Source organism: Sorghum bicolor, chromosome 3, assembly GCF_000003195.3.
Source record: "Sorghum bicolor cultivar BTx623 chromosome 3, Sorghum_bicolor_NCBIv3, whole genome shotgun sequence".
Lineage (NCBI taxonomy): Eukaryota > Viridiplantae > Streptophyta > Magnoliopsida > Poales > Poaceae > Sorghum > Sorghum bicolor.
In genome coordinates this window covers 64,801,375-64,822,502 of record NC_012872.2, presented here as the reverse complement: position 1 = coordinate 64,822,502, position 21,128 = coordinate 64,801,375, and the positions used below count along the sequence as shown (strand labels likewise).

The following is a 21,128-nucleotide window of genomic DNA, read 5'->3' as shown; positions in this document are numbered from 1 at the left end:
TTAGTCCATGATTGGATAATATTTGTCACAAACAAACGAAAGTGTTACGGTATCGAAAACTTTTCACTTTTCGGAACTAAACAAGGCCTGAGGCCTGAACGAGCGTAGAGGCTCTATCTATCTAATTATCGGAGAAGGGTTAGTGATCTGATTGTAGGCGGACCGGGTTGTTAACATAACCCGCCCGCTCGCCCCGTAAAATTTGGCTTCATGGTTATTGCGGACGGGTCGTAATTTTTTTTGGCCTAGTGATTCTAACCCGCCAAGCCCGTTGGGCGAATGAGCAATCTCACAAGAACCCGCAAGAGTCCGCAAGAGTGAAGAGTAAATATATACGTTATGTCTTTATTTAGTAATAATAACTTTTGTTATAGGATATGTGTCCTTGTTTCTATACATGTATTTCTTGATGTTGTTATATTTGAAAAAGTACAATATATAGATAGCTGGGATATGAAAATTAAAATGATCAGTGCAAAGTTGTATCATTTGTGCTCGTTGATTAACTGAATATAAATGTTTAGCTTATAGATTCTAAATTCTCATAGTATATACGTGGAGAGAGACAATATTATAGTTGGCCATCGGGCCGTGCCGGCCCGGCCCGGCGGGCCGTGCCGTGCCGTGCCTACACCGTGCTGCGGCGGGCCATCGTGCCGCCGGGCCGTGCCATGGACGTGCCTCGTGCCTGGCCTACGGCCCAAGGCACGGCCCACGGGCCATTTTTCCGTGCCGTGCCGCCCGGTGAGCACGGCCGTTTTCACCGGGCCGTGCCGGCCCTTGGCCCGTTACGCATTAACAGTGAACAGACAATAAGACTAAGATAACACACACCACAGACAACACATAAGAGACAAGATATAACTTCTATCAAAATGAGCTGTTTATGTGCAATGCTGCCTCATTAAAAACCTTTCTAGGTAAAACTCACCCTTGTGAGAAACCCTAGAAAGGAAAAAAGAGTGCAGCCAGCTCGAATTGTCAATGTCATAATTCTATCCTATTACATCACATCAGTGGCAAATTGCCAAATTCAATGACTTAGTGAGTTCACAACAGCAAAAGATCTCATCTACCCTATTACACCAGGCCACCAGCCAACATGGCAACATCAACTGATCAAGATCAACATCAATATATTGCCTCACTATCACTGGTATGACACATTGCCACTGTCTGCCTCTGCCAAAAAGTCCAAAAGCACTTACAAATCCATAAACAACATTGTTTTGTTAGTCTTTTGCCATAACTATATAAGTGTAAAATGTAAAGACATTGACAGAATGTAGAGCCATACCTCTCTCTAGTCACCAGTTCCCCTTCTAGCCACCAGCAGCAGTACCGCCACTGCCGGTGCCGCTCCCATCGCCTTGGGAGGAGCCTTGATCATCCAAGAAGAGGTTCTTGAATGCCTCCTCCAGATCAGTGTCCTCAGGTGTATGTTGTTCCCTTCTAGCTGCCAGTTCCCAGTCCTTGATGCAGGTAAGCATCTCCACATGCTCAGGTAACAAGCGCCATCGCCGGTCTTCGAGAATCCTGGATGTACAGCTGAAACAAGACTCGGAAGAGACAGTAGATACAGGGACAGACATGATATCTCGAACCATAATAGACAGGACTGGATAGGTTAGCTTGTGGTCACGCCACCAGAGTAGAATGTCAAAAGTTTCCTCATAACATGTGACAGGGTCAGCGTCCAAGTAAGACTTGAGCTCACTCTCAATAACAACAGATGGAGCAGCTGATGATGATTGGGAACAGGTAGGGGATGCACCAGGACCTCCAAAGATCCTTCCCCATGCCTGCTTTCTCTTACCAGTATGAGCTGAAGGCACTGCAACCCTTTGAGACCTGGCAGCTCCAAATTTCTCTTCATACTTGGCAAACAGTCTATATAATTCATTTTTTACCTCTCCATAGTACAGACTATAACTGGTGCCCAATGCCTTACCAAGTAGTTCAAGCACATTAAAAAATCCTTTCATCTTAGCTCTAGGATCAAGTATGAATGCATAAGAATAAATAAGTGGAATTTTCTCCCAGTATTTAAGGAATTTATGCTTCATAGGATAAGCAATAGCTCTAAAATTCTGATCTTTTTCAGCTGTTTGCAAATGTTCAGCAATTTCAAGAATATGATGCAAAACAAGTGGAGCAGTAGGATAATACACACCAGATAAAACAACAGTGCAATCATAAAAGATTTCTAGAAATATCATTATTTGTTCAGCTACATGCCAATGCTGCAGAGTCAACAACTCACAGCCATAGTTAGAGTTAACCCACACATGAAATACTTCCTTGTATGGCAGCAAGTGTTTGAGCATCAAATAAGTAGAATTCCATCTAACATCCATATCCAAACCAAACTTTCTAGGCCTAAGACCTTGAGCAATGCAATAGTTTTTAAACAAAGCAATTCTCTGATTAGAGGAGTTTAAAAAATTTATTGCAGTTCTAAAGTCTTCAGTATAGGGTTTCAACCTTTTTAAGCCAGATTTAACAATCAGATTAATGATATGGCATGTACAACGCTGATGCACAAGCAAATATTTGACCTTTGCAGGGTCATCTTTTGTAGGTGCAGGATAAGAGCCCAAATAACCAAATAACATAGGTTGCAATATCTCATGAGCCCTAGAATTTGCAGAAGCATTGTCTAGAGATACAGAAAACACTTTGTCAATCAGACCAAACTCTTCAACAACACTAACAATCCTATCAGCAATGTTTTCACCAGAATGGGACACTTCAATCAATCTTAAACCAACTACTTTTTTCTGTAACTCCCAATCTGCACTAACATAATGAGCAACAACAGATATGTAATCCTCCTTAGCATTACCAGACCAGATATCAGATGTCAAGGAAACAGAAGATGTAGCAGGCAAGACAGTTTTCATAAGCATATCACGTTGTTCACCGAACAGTTTAGTCATATCTCTAGTGGTGGTCTGCCTAGATACCTTTTCAAACAGAGGATTATGAGCACGCTTAATGTATTCTTCCCATGCCTTAGTCTCACCTATGCCTAAAGGAAGATCAAGCCTAGCAATCAAACGACATAGTTCTAACCGAGCAACCATAGGATCATAAACCCAATTTTTCAAGCCATCAGGGTTCAATGCAAGCTTAGACTGTGTCATAGTAGCATGATTACGTTTAGCCATACAAGATTTCATGTGTCGTCTCAAATGGCCAGTCCCAGCAGCAGATCTAGCAGTGTAACGCGTGCGGCAATGCTTACAGATAGCAGCTACACGAACCTTGTTCTCCTTGATCTCATGAAAATACTCCCAAACAGCAGATTTGTTCTTACCAGTCCCAGTGGTTGAGGTGCCATGAGTATCAGTGGAGTCCTCCACTCCACCGTCGTCGGCATCGAGGTTGATGGGATCCGGCTGGCTGCCGTCACCGTCACCAATGTCGATCCCAAACAACGCAGCAGCGTCTTCACGGATGTCGTCGTCGTCCTCAACCTCCAGCAAGTCGTCCGAGTGCGGCGCTAGGTCCTCGCCATCGCTAGGGGGTTGCGCCACCCGCGTTGCGAGCCCAGCACCAGCACTGGATCTGGATGGTGCGGATGCGGCCGGACTAGCCAAGCCACCACGGCCCCGGCCACCAGCACCAGCCCCGGCACCGCCCCTCAACGGACGCTTGGCGGGTGGCCTGGCCATGTCTACCCCAGAGGAGGAAGACGCAGCGTCAGGCACCAACCTACAAAGACAAGAAAGAAGAAGAGGTGAGAAAAACGCCGGTGAAGAAAGATGCGAATCTAGGGTTAGGGTTAGGGTTATGGAGTACATACCTGCTCCGGAGCCCGGTGCCGGAGAAGAAGAGGTGAGGAAAACAGAGAAGTAATTAGAAACGACGGCGAGTGACGGTGGAGCGAGTTACATGAACACGGACGGACTCACATGGTTCACTAGAGAAGGAGAGGGGACAGGGGAGGAGGGAAAAGGAGGAAGGAAAGGGATAGGATAGGGGATTAGCGAACTCAGGCGTCGGCGACGGCGACTGGACGTCGAGGTGGAGGATGGAGCGGCAGACGGTGGCGGTCCAGGCGGATCTAGACCGAAGAGCAGAGAGAGACTGAGAGAGCTTCAGTCGCGAGAAGCGGAGAGGGCGAGAAGAGAGCTGCGGCGCGGTGGCGGAATGGAATGAGGGTTAGGGTTCGGGGGCGGGGGGCGCTGGCTCCGGTCCGCTTATATATGGCCACTGGCCAGCGTGGGGCGTGGCGTGGGCCGTTGCGGCGTTGCCCCCTCCCCCTGGCCCCTGCCGTCGGCCTGCCCTGGGGACCGGGCCGCGCACCGGGCCGGCCTGTTTGCCGTGCCGTGCCCGGGCCGTGCCACGGGCTGAGGTGACGGCCCGGGCACGGCCTGGTGCCTGAAGGGGTCGAGATGGCGGACTAGAGGGGGGGTGAATAGTCCTTTCTAAAAACTATTACGCTGGCTAACCAAAACAAATGCGGAATTTAAAACTATCGGTCTAGCCAAGACTACACCCCTCTATCTAAGTTCTCTAGCACCTTGTAAAAGATCCTAAACAAGCAAACAAGGTGCTACCTTAGAAAGAGCTCACCTAATCAATTCTAGGAGCAAGGTCACACAAACCTATGCAACTAGTACTTTGCAAACCGGGGGAGCTCCTACACAAACTAGTGAGGCAAAGCGCACAAAGCCTAAGCTCACTAGCAAGCTCAATAACAAGGCAACCAATGCCTAATTAGAGAGCACAAAAATACTTAGCTACACAATCTAATCAAAGTGACTAACAAGGTTACACAAACCAAATTAGTCACGCAAGGGAACTACTTCTAGCTACACAAGCAAGAAGGTAACTAGCAAGCTACACAAGCTAACTAATTACAAGAGCAACTACACAAGCACAAGTATATGAATGTAAGAACAAGCTTGTGTTAGGGACTCGCAAACCAACGGGAAGAACAAAGTTGACACGATGATTTTCTCCCGAGGTTCACTTGGTTGCCACCAAGCTACGTCCCCGTTGTGTCGACCAACACTTGGTGGTTCGGCGGCTAAGAGGTGTTACACGAACCTCGTCCCCACTAGGACACCGCAAGAACCTACCCACAAGTGAGGTAGCTCAATGACACACACGATCCAATAGAGTTGCTCTTCGCGATCCCCGCGGGGTGAGCACCGTACCCCTCACAATCTCTTCTCCGGAGCACCGCACAATCTCCTTGCGTGCTTCGACGGAGTCACAAGCCACCAAGCCGTCTAGGAGGTGGCAACCTCCAAGAGTAACAAGCACCACCGGCTTGCAATACGAACACCTAGTGCCACTCAATGCAATCTCTCAATGCAACGCACTAGAATCGCTCACTCACACAATCGGATGTAACATCCCCGATGTTACGGTTACTAAAAGTGGATCATGTCATCATGAGCATTTCATAGTATATTTGTTAAGCACACCCTGATACATTAACTTAAAATAAGTTTAATTTGGATGAATGTGCTTAGGAATTAAAGTGTGCTTATATTGTGTTTGGATGCTTGTGTTGGTGATTAAAACCCTAGGGTGAAAGGTTTCCGAGAGCTTAAGGGGGGAAACCCTGATTTTCAACCCAGTTTTTGCCCCTTTTGTGCAATTCAAAAACCAAGCCAAATTTGAAGTTGAGTTCCAAAGCAAAGTTGTAGATCTTGTCAAGATGTACAACTTTGGTGTTTTGAGTTTTTGAAGTTTCAGTACAAAATTCAAAGTAATTTTGAAAATACAGATTTCCAGAAATTGTCCCCTTTTCCAATTTGAATCTCCAATTCAAAATCTATTTGGAATTTTAAAAAATTGTCAACATGAATGTTGTAGGGCTCAAAAAGTTGAACAACTTTCATGTTGGGAGTTTTTCAAGTTGTTTTGGAAAATCAAAAGTAATTTTGAAATTTCTAATCTGCCCCAATTCAAAATTGGAATTTTTCCCAATTTGAGATTTGAATTTCAAACTGTTTGGTTCAATTTCGTCCCTTTACATTTAAAATCAGTCTTGGACCCTTAAAGATGTTTTGTAGCATTCAAAATTCTGAACAAGTTTTATTTTGGCAAAAATTTGGCTTCAGTTCAACTTTTGGGCAATTTTCACATAAAACAAAGGAGAGGAGATAAGGGAGAGCTACAGTGATCCAATGGGGATCACGAGCTCGTCCACTGCGGCCGCAGGGCGAGCAGGCGCCGCTCTCGCGCGCGCTGCCACGCACCCGGCCACGCAGCTGCTTAGCTGCGTGAGCCCGCCGTGAAGTGGACAAGGCCCAGACGTGCTCATCCATTCCCCTCGGTGATCCCCCTGAGCGGCCGCCTTGTTTTCTTCTTCTCACCCAACGCCGACGACCTCTCTGCGCCACCAAAATTCACCGTCGTCATAGCTTTTTAACCCTCGAGCTTTCGCTCCCAACTCCGCCAGGAACCCCGCAACCGTTTGCGCCCCTAAGTTCAAGCTCTACCCTGCTATAGCGCCCACCGGAGTCGTTCTTCTCCAACACCGGCCGAAACGCCGCCGTGGACGCTCCCCCGTGGCCAGCATCACTCTGACCCTCTCCGCTGCTGCTTTTTGCTCGGTTGAAGTCGTGGTGAGCTCCTAATGCTTTTGCGCTACTCTATGCACGCTCTACTCGCCAGTGGTGGCCGGCGTGTGCTCGGCCGAGGCGGCCGTCCGCCATGAGCGTGAGCAGGAAGGTTAGGAGGGAGTAGAGGTTGTTCCGTGTGTCCTAGGGGTTGCGCGAGAAGTCGGAGATGCTAACCCACCCCACCGCGGAAGCCGGGAGCTCACCGGCGCGGAGCCGGAGCTCACCGGAGCGATGGCGGGAGGTAGAAGACGCCTCTGACGGGCGGGACCCGCCCGTCAGTGGCCGCGTGAGAGAGATCGCCCGCGCGCGACGCGGGAGAACTCGCGGGCCGACTTGGGCCGAGTCCAAGCAGGCTGCCAGCGCGGCACAGTACCCTTTTTCTTTTTCGTGTTCTTTTCCTTTTTGTTTATATATGCTTGATGTTTGAATTTGAATAGTAAATTATGTACTGATCCAAAAATGATGACAATTTTTGTGTAGGTTATATAAATTTATTAGAACACAGGAAAAATCTTAGATTTTATTTTATGATAGTTTGTATGTATATATAAATTGCCTCTGTTTATTAATAAATAAATCTTCCATGATTTTTAATAATTTATGGGTATATCCAAAAATCATGAAATTTGACATGTGAACTTGTGTTACTATTATCTAGTTTCATGAATAATTTCAACTCTTTTTGATAAAGTATGATCTGTTCCATAATAAAGCTATTTAAAATAATTATAAAAGAAATAGAAATAATTAATTCCTTTAGGATTTGAGTGGTATTTTGGATTGATTGACAACCAGTGGTTACTGTACTCTCAGGTGACGCTGGACCCGTTCTTGTATGGGAGGATCTATAGAAACAGGTTGACATATGCAAGATTAAGTTCTACATATGTCGTGTGGTACTGAATCCCCAGCTGGGTTTAATCGATTCGAATCGCCGTGTTTCCTCGGATATGGAACCTCAATCCTCACCCCATCATCGTAGTAATAAGTGAACCTTTGGTATAAGAAAGAGATGGTATACTTATGAAAGTTTGTTTATAGTTTTGAATAGTCATAAATGATAATCTTGAGTGAAAACTTAAAAGTAGGTTTTACTCTTAGTAAGCTTTTATGCAAAAGAAATGTTTTGATCTTGCTAAAGCCTTACTTTGAATCCTTATAGCCTGCATACCTGAGTCTTCACCTCCTTTTATAGTCGGTTAAGTCTTGTTGAGTACTTTTGTACTCAGGGTTTATTAACCCATGTTGCAGGTGAACCTTTTGATCAACCTTTTGATGGTCGTTGTTACTTCACTCTTGTGGAGGAAAGTGATGAGGAATCTGATGTGTGACCTTGGGCAAGTAAAACTTGTTGTGTGACTTATGGTTTATGTAATATAAAGTTCCGAACCTTTTATGTACCAAATACTTATGGTTTGTAACCGTTGGACTTAAGTTTCAATCTATGTTATGTAACCTTTCCGCTTTTACTCTGATTTATCTTATCTATGAAAATGTTGTAATGCTGTAATGCTTAATGAGGGAATTCCTGAAAAGAATGTAACGTGGATGATTCGGGTTTCCCGAGGACACCCGACAGACTCCCTGAGTCATTTGGAACTCGTGCACGCCGATCAGAAGTCTTTGAGACAATGATGAGTGCAGGTGGGCCACTTAACTCAGGAGGTTCTGCCACATCGGATTATCACTATCAAGCATATGTGAGTTAGAGGCTTCACTAGCACTCCCCAAGCATGGACACTAAGTCCCAAGGGTGCTCAACACCAGCCAAGGCCGGCCACCACTTCTATTTATAGCCCCAAGGGCCAAACTAGCCGTTACCCTTCACTGGGCAAAACACGTGGGCACCGGACGCTCCACACCTAGCGTCCGGTGCTCAGCAGACAGCCACGTGTCACTAGCCGTTTGAAGTCGACCGTTGCCGCCAACGGCTACCACGCGCTTGTGCCTGACACAGCACCACCGGACGCTCAACTAGTCCACACCGGACGCGTCCGGTGCTCACCGGACTCGTGTGCAGAGAGCTCCGCAAACTCGCACGGTCACCGGACTCATGCGCAGAGAGGGTCGCCAAACCGCCCGCACACCGGACGCTGAGCACCGGACTCTCTCCGGTGCGTCCGGTGCACTCTGCTGCACCCGACAGCACACCGGACGCTAAAGGCCAGCGTCCGGTGCCTCCGCGCAGAGCGTCCGGTGAGTGTTTCCACTGAGAAACACTCCCGCGACTTCTCCAAAAATTCCTACCGGCGCAATAGAAAATAAGCACTTAATTTTCTCAAAAGCGCCGAATCCCGCCGAGCTTGAGAGAAGCCCACACCTCTCTCAACCCTAGGAACACCACCTCCTTTGTAAAAGTGCCAACACCACCAAGTGTACACCACCAAGTGCAAGTGTGTTAGCATTTTCACAAACATTTTTCTCAAAGGAGTTAGCCTCTCAACTAACCACGCCACTCGATCCTAACACGTATGCAAAGTTAGATCGCTCAAGTGGCACTAGATGACCCATATGCAAACAAGTTTGCCCGTCTTGATAGTACGGCCATATATCCTAAATCCGGTCATAAACTTCTCTACACACCTATGACCGGTGAAATGGAAAAGCCCTAGGTTATACCTTTGCCTTGCGCTTTCCATTCCATCTCCTCTAAGGTTGATGCAACACATGCACCAACCAATCACCAAATGATATGATCCACTTCATATCATCACGTGACAGTATTGGTTCATCGATCTTGACCTCACTTGCTCTTCACCGTTGCCTCGGTCCATCGGCGCCAAGTCTTGCTCAAGCTTCACCGTCACACGCGGTCCCTCGCTTCAAAGCCTCCAACTTGTCCTTCACTCTTGCAACCGGTCCATCGAGCCAAGCCTCATCTTGATCTTCTCCACCTTGGTCACATGACTCCATGTCATGTCTCATATGCAATGAGCTCCTCCATCATATCATCACCTGTGGACTAATCTCCTGTGTATCTCACATAAACACTATTAGTCCACCTAAGTTGTCACTCAATTACCAAAACCAAACAAGGACCTTTCAGTGCCTCGGGCCGGGCCGGCACGGGCACGACAACACCGGGCCGGGCCGTGCCTCGGGCCGGGCCAAAACCACGTGCCACGGGCTGGGCCAGCGGGCCTCGGGCTGCATGGCCAAGTATAGACAATATCTATATAGTCTCCATGTAGTATAGCGGGTTTCGCAGGTTTAACAACCTAGTCTGTTATGTCCGCGAAAAATTTATCCGCAAAGTTTATAGCTTAGCGGCTGACCGCAAGTCCGCAAATAAACTTTACGACAAACAATGCGGGTTAGTGGACAGCCGTAAATGAGCCCGCCTGTAACCTGACTTAGTGATGAGCTGCCATTGACGGCCATCAAACCAGACCATATACGTCTCAGGTTTCACCCGTCCCGTAGCGCTGCAGGCTGCTCGTATCATTCCAGCGCGCGGCAAGTGGGTGCTGGTTACTTCGCGGTACGAGATTGGACGGTGAGTTAGACAAAACAGTTTGGGCACGGAGGGAGGATGGCATTGGCACGAACGAAACTGCAGCATCTGTCGTTAGCACCAACACACACACCCAACATAATGATGGCGTCTCTCGCCCGGACAAGATCCAGTTTTACTCGGTGCGTGTACGTAAGGCTACTACTGTTACATGAGGATGCACGCCCCGCAGGTTACGGGCTGTTCTTCTCGGTTCCGTTTGGAGCCAGGCAGCCAGCTGACGTTTTCCAGATGAGCAGTGGTACACGCATGATTATGATAGACTGGCCGTACTCCGCGTCCGCGTGTACAGATCACTCATCGCTTGGTTTGGCATGACACTTGCATTGCTCGGTAGGAGGAGTAGCTGGTTTTTCCGGACAGTCTTGGCAGGCAAAACGCTGTAGTAGGGCCACATGTATCTGAATCGCAGGAGCAAATGCGGTGACCAAACGCAGGGCGTGCCATGATGGATTTGTTTTAGCGAACCTAGGCAGTGTAATGAAAGCGCATTTATGGACGCGGTAGAGCCTTGACACTGCCTTTCGAACGTTGACAGTACTCCGTACTTGATTAGGAGAAGACTTAACCCGCGCTCTGCTCTTTTTTTATACCGTCACACCGTACATGCACAATTTTAGGACTAACACACCAGTAACCATTGTAATACCAGTAGTAACGCAATCAATTGATCAAATGCACTAATACTAGCTCATAGGAGCACACGGATATATTACATTACAGCCAGAAAAAAAAATGCCAGCGTCATCTGGAAACTCGGGTATCAGGCGAAGTGGCGAACACCATGGGAACAACAAGTAGTCCTGGCTTTGGCAACGGCGCACACACGCGCAGGCAGGAGGCAGGCGCACCTGTCTGGCCGTTGTGTCCGTAGCCGGCACGTATCACGGTCTGAGAGTGAGAGATCTCGTTCGGTCGCCAATTCCTCGCGATCTCGGCCGCCCCGCCGCCGCCGCCGCAGGTCCCATGTCTTTGAGCGCCTCAGCCCGCGGGGCCCCATCGCGGCCGCGGTCCCGTTACAGTTGAAGATTTGTTCTTACGTGTCGGCCATGGCCCATGGTCCCCGTTCTGGCGTCCCCTCGCGCCTCTCGTTTCGTTTTTTTTATGGTTGGCCATGGCCTTGTTTAGTTTCAAAAAAGTTTACAAAATTTTTTTAGATTTTCCGTCACATCGAATCTTTAAACGTATGCATGAAGTATTAAATATAGATGAAAATAAAAACTAATTACACAGTTTGGTCGGCATTGATGAGACGAATTTTTTAAGCCTAGTTAGTCTATAATTAGACAATATTTATTAAATAGAAACGAAAGTACTACTATTCACATTTTGCAAAATTTTTTAGAAGTAAACAAGGCCCAGGCCTAACCAGCACCCGCCGGAGATGCGAGAACTCACCTCGCTGTCGAGCTGGTGAGCGTGAGCCCCGCCGAGTCACAGGTCGCGCGCAAACACCCACCGCCCTCGTCTCTATTCATTGAGGTCGTCAGGCTCGGCGGGCAACACGCCAACACGCCAGGCAACACAGAGCAGCGACGCAGCGTAGAGCTGGGCAGACGGCAGAGCCCCGAGCCGAGCAGTTGGTTTGGTGGTGCGCCTTTACTGCCGCCCAGCCCGACCCGGGTTTAATTGCCGGTCCGCCTGCCTCGCCCTCGCGCTCGCCTCCTTCGGATGCCGCTCTACCGCGCGCGCCAGCCGCACTGACCGACCGGCTGGCCGAGCGACCAAGTCAGGCGGCTCAGCTACGCTACGCACGCACGCGCCACGGCCCGCGGCGACGCGATGGGCGAGCGGAGGAGGCGCGCGAGCGCTGCTTCCTTCGGTGGCGGCGGTGGCGGTGGCGGCGGTGGTAGTGTGGTGCCCGCGCGTGCCGAGGAGGGCAAGGCCGCGGCGCCAGGGAAGGCGCCGCCTCCGACAGTGTGGTTCGCGCTCAAGCGGTCGCTGCACTGCCGCTCCGAGCCGTCGGAGGTCCACGTGCCGCGCGCCAAGGCCGCCGGACCCGTCGCCGCCGGAGGCGCGGCCGTCGGCGGCGGCGGCCACCTGTCGTCGATTGTCACCACCAAGCGCGCCACGCGGTCGGGGTGCTCGCGCTCCATCGCCAACCTCCGCGACGTGATCCACGGGAGCAAGCGCCACCCGGGGCAGCCGCCCAGCAGCTGCAGCCCGCGGTCGATCGGCAGCAGCGAGTTCCTCAACCCCATCGCGCACGAGGTCGTGCTCAGCACCAACTCCCGCTGCGAGCTCAAGATCACCGGCTTCGGCGCCGGCTGCGGGGGGCTGGCGGCCGTCGGGGTCGGAGGCGGGACCGGCGCCGGCGCAGGCGCAGGCGGCGCGCACGACGCGGATTCCGGCGGCGTCGTGTCGTCGTTCGTCGGCACGCTCCGCCCCGGCACGCCGGGCCCCGCGTGGGCCGGAGCCGGAGGACACGGCCTGCCGTACAGCGGCTCCGTGCGGGGCGGCGGCGGCGTGCGCTGCACGCCGCCGAGGTCCCCGAACGTGCTGCTCGAGAGGAACGGCTCCGTGGTGAACGGGAACGGACACCGCGTCTCCTGCGACGAAACCGGCACCAAGCACGGCGCCGGCAAGGGCTCCGGCGGGCTCAGCTGCCACAGGTGCGGCGAGCAGTTCAGCAAGTGGGAGGCGCTGGAGGCGCACCACCTCTCCAAGCATGCAGGTGACCGCAGCTGCTGCTCACATCTCTGTTGCATCCGCCGCGTTGCTTGCATTGCATCTCCCACCGTACAGATCAGCTACCTTCCCTTTTCCTGGTGTTACATACAGACATACAGACAGTCCTCCGTCCTCCTCCCCCGTGGATCTTCACGCCTCCTGGGCGGTGGACGGTGGGCGGTGGCACTTTATTAGTGCCGGTGCCGGCCGCATCTTTATCAGCGCAAAAAGTTTGCAACTACCTGGTACAGAGCCCGGCAGGGTTCACCGCCATGTTCATCCAAACGCCTGCTTTTTTTGCGAATCCACGCTCCCAACTTTTTCAATAAATTGCGAGCCTGTAGCATCAGATTGTTGGATTCTGCGTTCCGTAGGCTATAGCAATTGCATGCGGCTGAATAACTCCATGCTTTTTCTTCATTATTAAGATGTACTACTACGTCCTCATTTACAGGAAGCCATTCGTAGGATTCTTAGATTTTTCAGAACAATTTGTTTTTACTGCTCAAGCAATGCAACTTGCAACTTCAGCACCAGGAAGATTGATCACGCAATGGTTGATCGGCATGGAGCTAGTAGCTGATCTGGCCACTTTGTATGTATGTATGTATGCGCGCAGTGACGGAGCTGTTGGAAGGAGACTCGTCGCGGAAGATCGTGGAGATCATCTGCCGGACGAGCCTGCTCAAGTCGGAGAGCAGCTGCGTCCGGATCGAGCGGGTGTTCAAGGTGCACAACACGCAGCGGACGCTGTCCCGCTTCGAGGAGTACCGCGAGGCCGTGAAGCTCAAGGCGAGCAAGCTGCCCAAGAAGCACCCGCGCTGCCTCGCCGACGGCAACGAGCTGCTGCGCTTCCACGGCGCCACGCTCTCGTGCGCGCTCGGCGGTGCCGGCTCCGGCAACTCCAGCCTCTGCGCCTCCGACAAGTGCGCCGTGTGCCGCATCATCCGGCACGGCTTCTCCGCCAAGAAGGAAGGCAAGGCCGGCGTGGGCGTGTTCACCACGTCCACCAGCGGCCGCGCGTTCGAGTCCATCGAGGCGGCCCCCGGCCCCGGCGCCGGGGACGACGGAGCGGACCAGCTGCAGCTGGGCACCACGACCACGCGTAAGGCGCTGCTGGTGTGCAGGGTCATCGCCGGGCGCGTGCACAAGCCGCTGGACAACCTCAAGGAGTTCGTGGGGCAGACGGGCTTCGACTCGCTCGCCGGCAAGGTCGGCCCTTACTCCAACATCGAGGAGCTGTACCTGCTGAACCCGAGGGCGCTGCTCCCGTGCTTCGTGGTCATCTGCAAACCGTAGCCTACTGTACTAGTACTAGCTAAACACACCATCTCATTGTTAGTACCAGTAATTAACCATTCTTTTCTCCTTTCACCCTCTGTCTCTCTCTCCGTCGTGCGTTTCGATTGCTACTCTGTTGTCTGAGCTACTACTAGTGTAACACAGCATAGCTATCGGATGGGTTTGGGTCGGATGTATTTGTCCATCTTTCTGTGCAGGTGCCGAGGTGCGTGCGTGCGTGCCTTCATGTGCTCGTGGCTGCTTGGGTGTCTGGTTCACCGTCGGCTTACGACCAGCTGAGCAGACATCGAACCAGTCAACAGTCATGCTTTGTCTAGTGTCGATGTAGAGTCGTAAACAGACTACGGAGTACAGTAGGTTCCAGTTTGGCGTTTAAACTCCTAATATACCACGAAATTACCAATCAGGCAACCACTGGTCTCTTGAATGCTGACTTGCTGCGTATATAGTCCATCTCTTTTTCAAATTTTTTGTCCTGCCTTTACAGCCTTGTGTTAAAACCCCTGAAGCAACAAACCTTGCCACATTTGTTTTACCTTGTCGTGGCAGACGCAAGCCGCAGCCTAGTGCGGTCCTCCCAATTGTCAAAAAAAAATAGTGCGGTCCTCCCGGCTGCGCCCACCAGGCAGCGACGCCATGTCGTTGTCACATCGATGGCTACCAGCCGCCTGAACCGGACATTCAATGCGCTATTTTGTCTCGGCGTCTGCGACAACAGTGGCGGATCGGGGCGACGCCGACGCCATGCCAGCTTTCTCGGCCCATGATAACCTGAAACCCCGTTGCGTCTTCCTACGGCCGCAGCCGCACCCTTGCGCCCTGCAGCGTCATTCATCAATCAATGGTTCGAATTGCCATTCCGCTCAGAAATCAAAATGTTTGGATGTTGCGTCTTGTTTAGTTCACTCCGAAAACCAAAAAATTTTCAAGATTCTCCGTCACATTAAATCTTGTGTCACATGCATGAAACATTAAATATAGACGAAAACAAAAACTAATTACACAGTTTAGCTGTAAATCACGAGACGAATCTTTTGATCCTAGTTAGTCCTTGATTGGATAATATTTGTCACAAACAAACGAAAGTGCTACAGTACCGAAAACTTTTCACTTTTCGTAACTAAACAAGGCCTTGGTGCGGATGCGGCTTCACAGTTCAGTTCATCAAAGTTACTGTGTGTAAGTAGCGTTATTGTACGGTATTATGGCCTTGTTTAGTTTTAAAATTTTTTACAAAATAGACACTATTTGTATTTGACAAATATTGTCTAATTATGGATTAAATAAACTTAAAAGATCCATCTCGTAAATTACATACAAACTGTACAATTAATTATTATTTTTATTTATATTTAATGCTCTATGTATGTGTCATAAAATTCGATATAACTGTGCAATCAGTTTCTCCCTTCAACAAAAAATAAACTACCAGAGTAGTCAGTGAAGTTGGCTTGGTGGCTGGCTGGCTGCTTCACAGACTACTGTTACAATAGAGGAGCCATACTACTGTTACTCATGCCGGCCACACAATAGTGCTAGGTTACAGTATTTGAAATTGAACCAGACTTGTATAGAAAGATATTAATATTTAATTCGCAAACACAAGATATAAATTTTGTTGCCATTCTTTCTAATGAGTTTAGTTTAATACTTACTTTATCCTAAATTATAAGTCATTTCAACAATTTTAGAGAGTCAAAAAAATCTCAAGTTTGATCAGACATTTATGATATCAACTAAGCATTGTTAGATTCTTCATTAGCTCTATTTTCATAGTATACCTATTTGATGTCACAGTTCTTCTTAATTCACGCTATGATTTTGATCATATTTAAGATAATTTGACTATTTAAGATTTTTGGAATGACTTATAATTTAGAATGAAGGGAGTACAAGATAGTTTGACTTAAACCAAGCATCGAATTCGATCCTTTCTAAGACGGAGGTAGTAGAAACTTTATAGAAACCATATATATTTCGTAAAAATCATTTTTTATAGAAAAATCATGAAATGAAAAAAAAATCCTAGGTGCGGGATGGGGGTTAAGGTCATTCTCAATGGGAGTTTCATGACACAGTTTTCAACACATCAATATTTTGGAAACAGTGCATATGAGTTTTATGGGGATGAAACTCTCTCTACTCCCATAAAACTTTTATCATCTCTCTTCATTAATATAGCGCTACATCAGCATATTTAATGTGCATAAAACTCTAAGAGCACTCCCAATACAGAAACCATCATGGTTTCTATAGATATTAATTGCAGTGCCACCTAAGCATTTTGCTGACGTGGCAAGAGAGTTATCGAAGAAAGAGAGCAAAAATCATAGAAACTGGGTCTAAGTTAGAAACCATGTTTACACAAAATCCAAGACATGAAATGATATGATTGGCTAAGAATGGAGAGAGAATGAATATGATTGGATAAAAAAATATTCTATAGAAACTATCTACTGGGACTATAGTTTTTATATATAGTGTCTATAAAAATTAATATGTATAGAAACTACAGACAGTTTCTAGCATTGGGAGTGCCCTAATGAAACCCCATTAAGACTAGCCTAAGTTTAGGGACTCATGAAACTATGAATCTGTCTGACCAGGCGCCGTATTAACGCACCTCATAGTGCTAAGCGCCAGGGTTAATAATGTTTGCATTTTGTATCAAGGGTTCTGGACAACACCAGCTGCACAGCACAGGCAGCATTAATCTCTGTTCCGTTGACCAGCATCCCGCACTCGCACGCATTTGACCGCACGAACGGTAGTACACACGACGCCTACAATTCCGTGTTCAAATCTAAATTCCGTGTTCCTCCGCGATTAGAGCAAGTATTATAGTGGGCTGTAAGCTGGCTAGATGCTGAGATGGAGGAGAAAAGGGAGGAGAGAGAGGAGAAGCGGGCTGTAAGCTTACAGGCAGCCTGAGCACAGGAACCAAAAAACTTTGTGAGAGAGACAAGTAGGTCATGTATTAATAGTGAATAGGTAACTATTGTATGGGTGGGCTGGAAGAAGGCTGCAAAGAACCTTACAGCCAGCAAGTGGGCTCTTACGGATGCCCCCAAAGTCTCACCTGCCAAACCTACAACATTTGACAACAGTTTTGCAAGTTTGGAGCCTTCTGTACTCCTACATATATTCTGCTCCAGCTGGTGTTTTCATAGCCATCTTTGTTTAGTCGCGTCCTCTATTCTGCCTAACTGCTCGTGGACTGCTGAACGCTTCGGCTGATTACGCACGCTGCTGGCTGCTGCCGAAGGCCAAGGAGAGACCTGACCAATTAACTGACCAAATGCTAAGCTCATAGCACTCCGTAGCTATGTTCAGTTGTTGCGTGCTGCAACTGAGTTTAAAATGGCATTATCATTCAAATGCACACCTTCTATTAATAACCTAATTATGGTAATACGTCCTAGAATTTTTAGGATACCTTACATTCCCCAATATAAATATTAAGAACTATTCAGACATCGAGTGGGCTCGAGGTTCAGAGCAGAGTTTAGCCTCAACGCCGATGAGTGATGAGTCCACGGCACAACCATTGAATTACAATTTTGGGAATCGCTCCAGAACCTAAACTGAATCCTTACTGTTTTAGATACAAGTCCCCTGTATCCAAGCAGATACTTTCGGTCTTTTCTGTGACTCTCTTCTAGCCCATCCATAGCATTAGCACCTTAGAAACTGAAGTGGCCGGATCCCTAGTTAAGTTCTGTACTCAAATCTATGCAACTAAAAACACGCTAAAACCAGCTAGATAAGCATTCTCACATATACAGCAGCAAGGCTTCCTAAACAAAGTAATGACTAATGAGGTTTGTAGCGCCAAATGGGTAGATGAATAACACTACCCACGTTGAAAGTAACAGTACTCTGGAGTAAGCAACACAATTATTACATCTCCACCACTGGCATCGCCAAAGAAGTGTCCAACAGCCCTAGTCAAACTTAGAGAAATTTGACTTTGGATGCAAAACATCTTACATTTGTAACGGAAGGAGTAACTTTATGTTTTCTTCATTTTTGGTAGGTAAGCTAGATCCAAGTTTTTCCCCTATTGCAATAAACACAAGACTTGGCAGAAAACTGTAAAGGCATCTAACAAAGAAAAACTTTGAAAGCTGTGCAAGAAAAAAAATTATATGTAAAACAAAATTATACATGTTCGATGGTGACCTTGATCCCCTTTTAATCTGTGTGACTCACAACTAGTAAGATCAAATAGCTCATTTGCCTTCATTCTTAATTCCGTTAACTTAGCTGTAGAAACAAACCTGAAGACCATCTCAGTGTTTAACCAGCCATAGCAAAATGCAGTCAACCTGCTAGTGCTAAATTATAAGTACATGTATTCTAAATCAAAGCAAGCCCCCTTTTACCAAAGGAAACACTAACATGTACTAGAAAATCAGCAATCCAAAGTCTGGCAAATTGGTATGCAACAAGCTGCATTTTTTGTTAATGCACATCTAATAATAAGCTATTTGACAAGTAAGATGTGTTCAAGAAAAAAAACAAATAAGATGGTATGTTCAATCAAAGAAAAAGCAATACAACAATGACTATAAAGTGAAAAGAATTCTGCTATGCAAATATAAATATCTAGGGAAATGTAATTCAATCTAGAGTGACATCAAGCCCAAGTCCCATGAGATATGAAATTTCCATATTCCAAACTTGGAGTCAATCAGGCCAATGATTCAGGAGTTATGTATTCATTTGCTTGCCAAAGCAAACAGTGGCATGATCAAACACCAGTACATGAAAACTATTATAAAGCTCACACATTGTTTATGAATAAAATAAATACAGAGGAAAAAGGCATTAAAACAAACGTAATTAACAATATTGAAGACCTGCAACAAAAAAGCCAAAACAAGCCATTCTAGGGAAGAATAGGGGTTTGATTCTAATATCATGTATAACAAGTAGAGGTGTTTTTACTAATCAACCTAACATTAGAGAAGCAAAATAAACCATTATCTTACTAAAGTGCTAGAGAATTGCAATTGTACAGGCAATTCTGCTGTATCAGGCCAGCAAAGAAGGAGAGCAGATTCAGTTTGCATCACCATGACACATCAATGCTTAAATTACAAAGGTATATCCTCACTGAGCATTATTCGACTCCTCTTCTTCCTTGTACCCATCTTCATATGATACAGAATCTTCTGAATCAGTTTCAGCTTCTACATCATTGTCTTCTCCAGCAGGTTGCGGCATCTTCAAACCCTCGTCTTTTCTAGTATGTGGTGGCATCCTCAAATGTTTTTGAGGATAGTAGTTCTTCCTTCCAAGATGAACGATCCTCTTAGCCTCCCCCATCCTTGATGCAGCAATCAATGCAGTCACTACCCCCTGCAGCAACGAGCAATGCACTCTGCACTTCCTACTAAAGATCTCATGGCAGCAACTTAGAGCACGATCAAGCTCTCCAGCCTCCACCAAATGTGGCACAAGGGTATGAAATGTGCCCCGATTTGGTGCACATTCATTCTTTATCAGATCATCATATACCTTCTTGGCTTCATTCAACCTCCCTTCCTTGCAATACCCTCGAATCAGTTCGTTGTAGGACACTGAATCAGGTTTTGGTCCCTCCTTTTGCATCCTCTCAATCAATGCAACTGCATCCTCAACCCTCCCTTGGGAAACCAAACCACGCAGCTTTGCATTATAGCTCTTCTCATCCGGCTCAATATTCCTCTCCTTCATCATCTCCCAAACTTTCTCGGCATCATCAAAGCTATCATTGTTGTAAAACCCATTGAGCAGAATGTTGAAAGAGATAATGTCGGGGGAAACACCACGCTTCTCCATGAGCGCGATGACATCGAGGGCAGCCGAGAGCTCCGGCTTCTGGCACAACGCACTGATGAGTATATTGTAAGAGTATACAGTGGGTATAATGGTGGGGTGTGAGGCCGGAATTTGCTGGAACGTGGTGGTGAGTGCGTCGAAGTCGCTGGCGTCGACATAGGCGGCGAGGAGGGCATTGAAGGTCATGACGGACTTGTGCTTCGGTGGAAGGCCATGGAAGATCGCGGCGGCGTGGGACGGCATGGAGGCGCCGCCGCAGAGGCGGACGAGGCGCGCGGCGAAGCCCACGCTGGAGGCCTCGATGAACGGCTTCTGGGAGTCGATGATGGCCGCAATGGCGTCGTGGCGGCCGAAGGAGGCGAGGCGGGCCACGGCCACCTCGTACACCCGGTGCTTGTTGCGGAAGCGAGACGCGGTCGATCCGGCGATGAACCGGGACACCAGCTTTGTCCGGATCGCGCTCCCGGAAGATGGCCTTCAGGGTTTTGTTGAGACTCCGGGACTCGCGGCGCTCGTCGGGTTTCGCCGCCGCCTGGCCGGCCGGCGCTTTCGAAGCCTGCGCGGGCTCGGGCGCCGGTTTGGGTGGTCGGGTGCGTGGCTTGGTCGAGAAGAGGCGCCGTGCGGGGGAAGCGGCGGCGGGGGAGGCCATGGCAACGGGGTGGGGGCAACGCGACGGCGGGGTTGGGGTTGCGGCTAGCCGACTGGGAGGGTTTCGCTTTCGCATTTGCTGTACAGCCTACTTGGGCCGTGAACTTTTGCAGCCCAGCGCACAACCCAGCTGGACCACCCTGCTCATTGCTGCCGCCTCTCCCTCGTTAATTTCACTGTTCAATCTTAGTACAGATACTAACGTTCATGTATACTTCAATTAAAATTATACCTTCTAGGAGGACTATATACTTCAAGGCAACAATCTGAAGTGTGGCAAATTGGTAGTCAGTGCACCATCCTGTAATACTTGTCAGTTCACTGTTCTGACGATTAGTTATCTGATCAGATAAGATGGTCTGATGAAAGTAAGAAAAAAAAAAAAAGGTATCATCACTATACATGAATCAATACTGCTGTGGGAACTAGCTTGTCACTTTGACTCTACTAACAAAAAGTGCGACTCATCTAGGTTCACATATGAAATGTCCATATACTATACCATACACGAAGTCGTCAAGCGGGATCCACATGTTTATTTGCTTTGTTAAAGCTAACTACTCTCTGTTTTAAATTTCAAG

At 48.1% G+C, this 21,128-nt stretch overlaps 2 protein-coding genes across 2 annotated transcripts; one reads left to right on the top strand and one right to left on the bottom strand.

The window, feature by feature from the left end:
• On the top strand, positions 11,431 to 14,257 carry LOC8054725. Its single transcript, XM_002458568.2, has 2 exons — positions 11,431 to 12,775; positions 13,391 to 14,257. Exons 1-2 carry the CDS (start codon positions 11,884 to 11,886, stop codon positions 14,068 to 14,070), a joined length of 1,572 nt encoding a protein of 523 aa, XP_002458613.1. The 5' UTR covers positions 11,431 to 11,883; the 3' UTR covers positions 14,071 to 14,257.
• On the bottom strand, positions 18,900 to 20,614 carry LOC8054724 (pentatricopeptide repeat-containing protein At3g13160, mitochondrial). The gene is given in 2 exon segments (XM_021455574.1): positions 18,900 to 20,346; positions 20,348 to 20,614. Coding segments are annotated over 2 exon segments (1,359 nt in total). The 5' UTR covers positions 20,549 to 20,614; the 3' UTR covers positions 18,900 to 19,188.

Bases quoted from the DNA above. Each gene is read 5' to 3' on its own strand.
- LOC8054725 (XM_002458568.2), top strand. From the start codon at position 11,884: ATGGGCGAGCGGAGGAGGCGCGCGAGCGCTGCTTCCTTCGGTGGCGGC. The intron at 12,776-13,390 runs GTGACCGCAGCT...GTATGCGCGCAG, and splicing joins CCACCTCTCCAAGCATGCAG to TGACGGAGCTGTTGGAAGGA.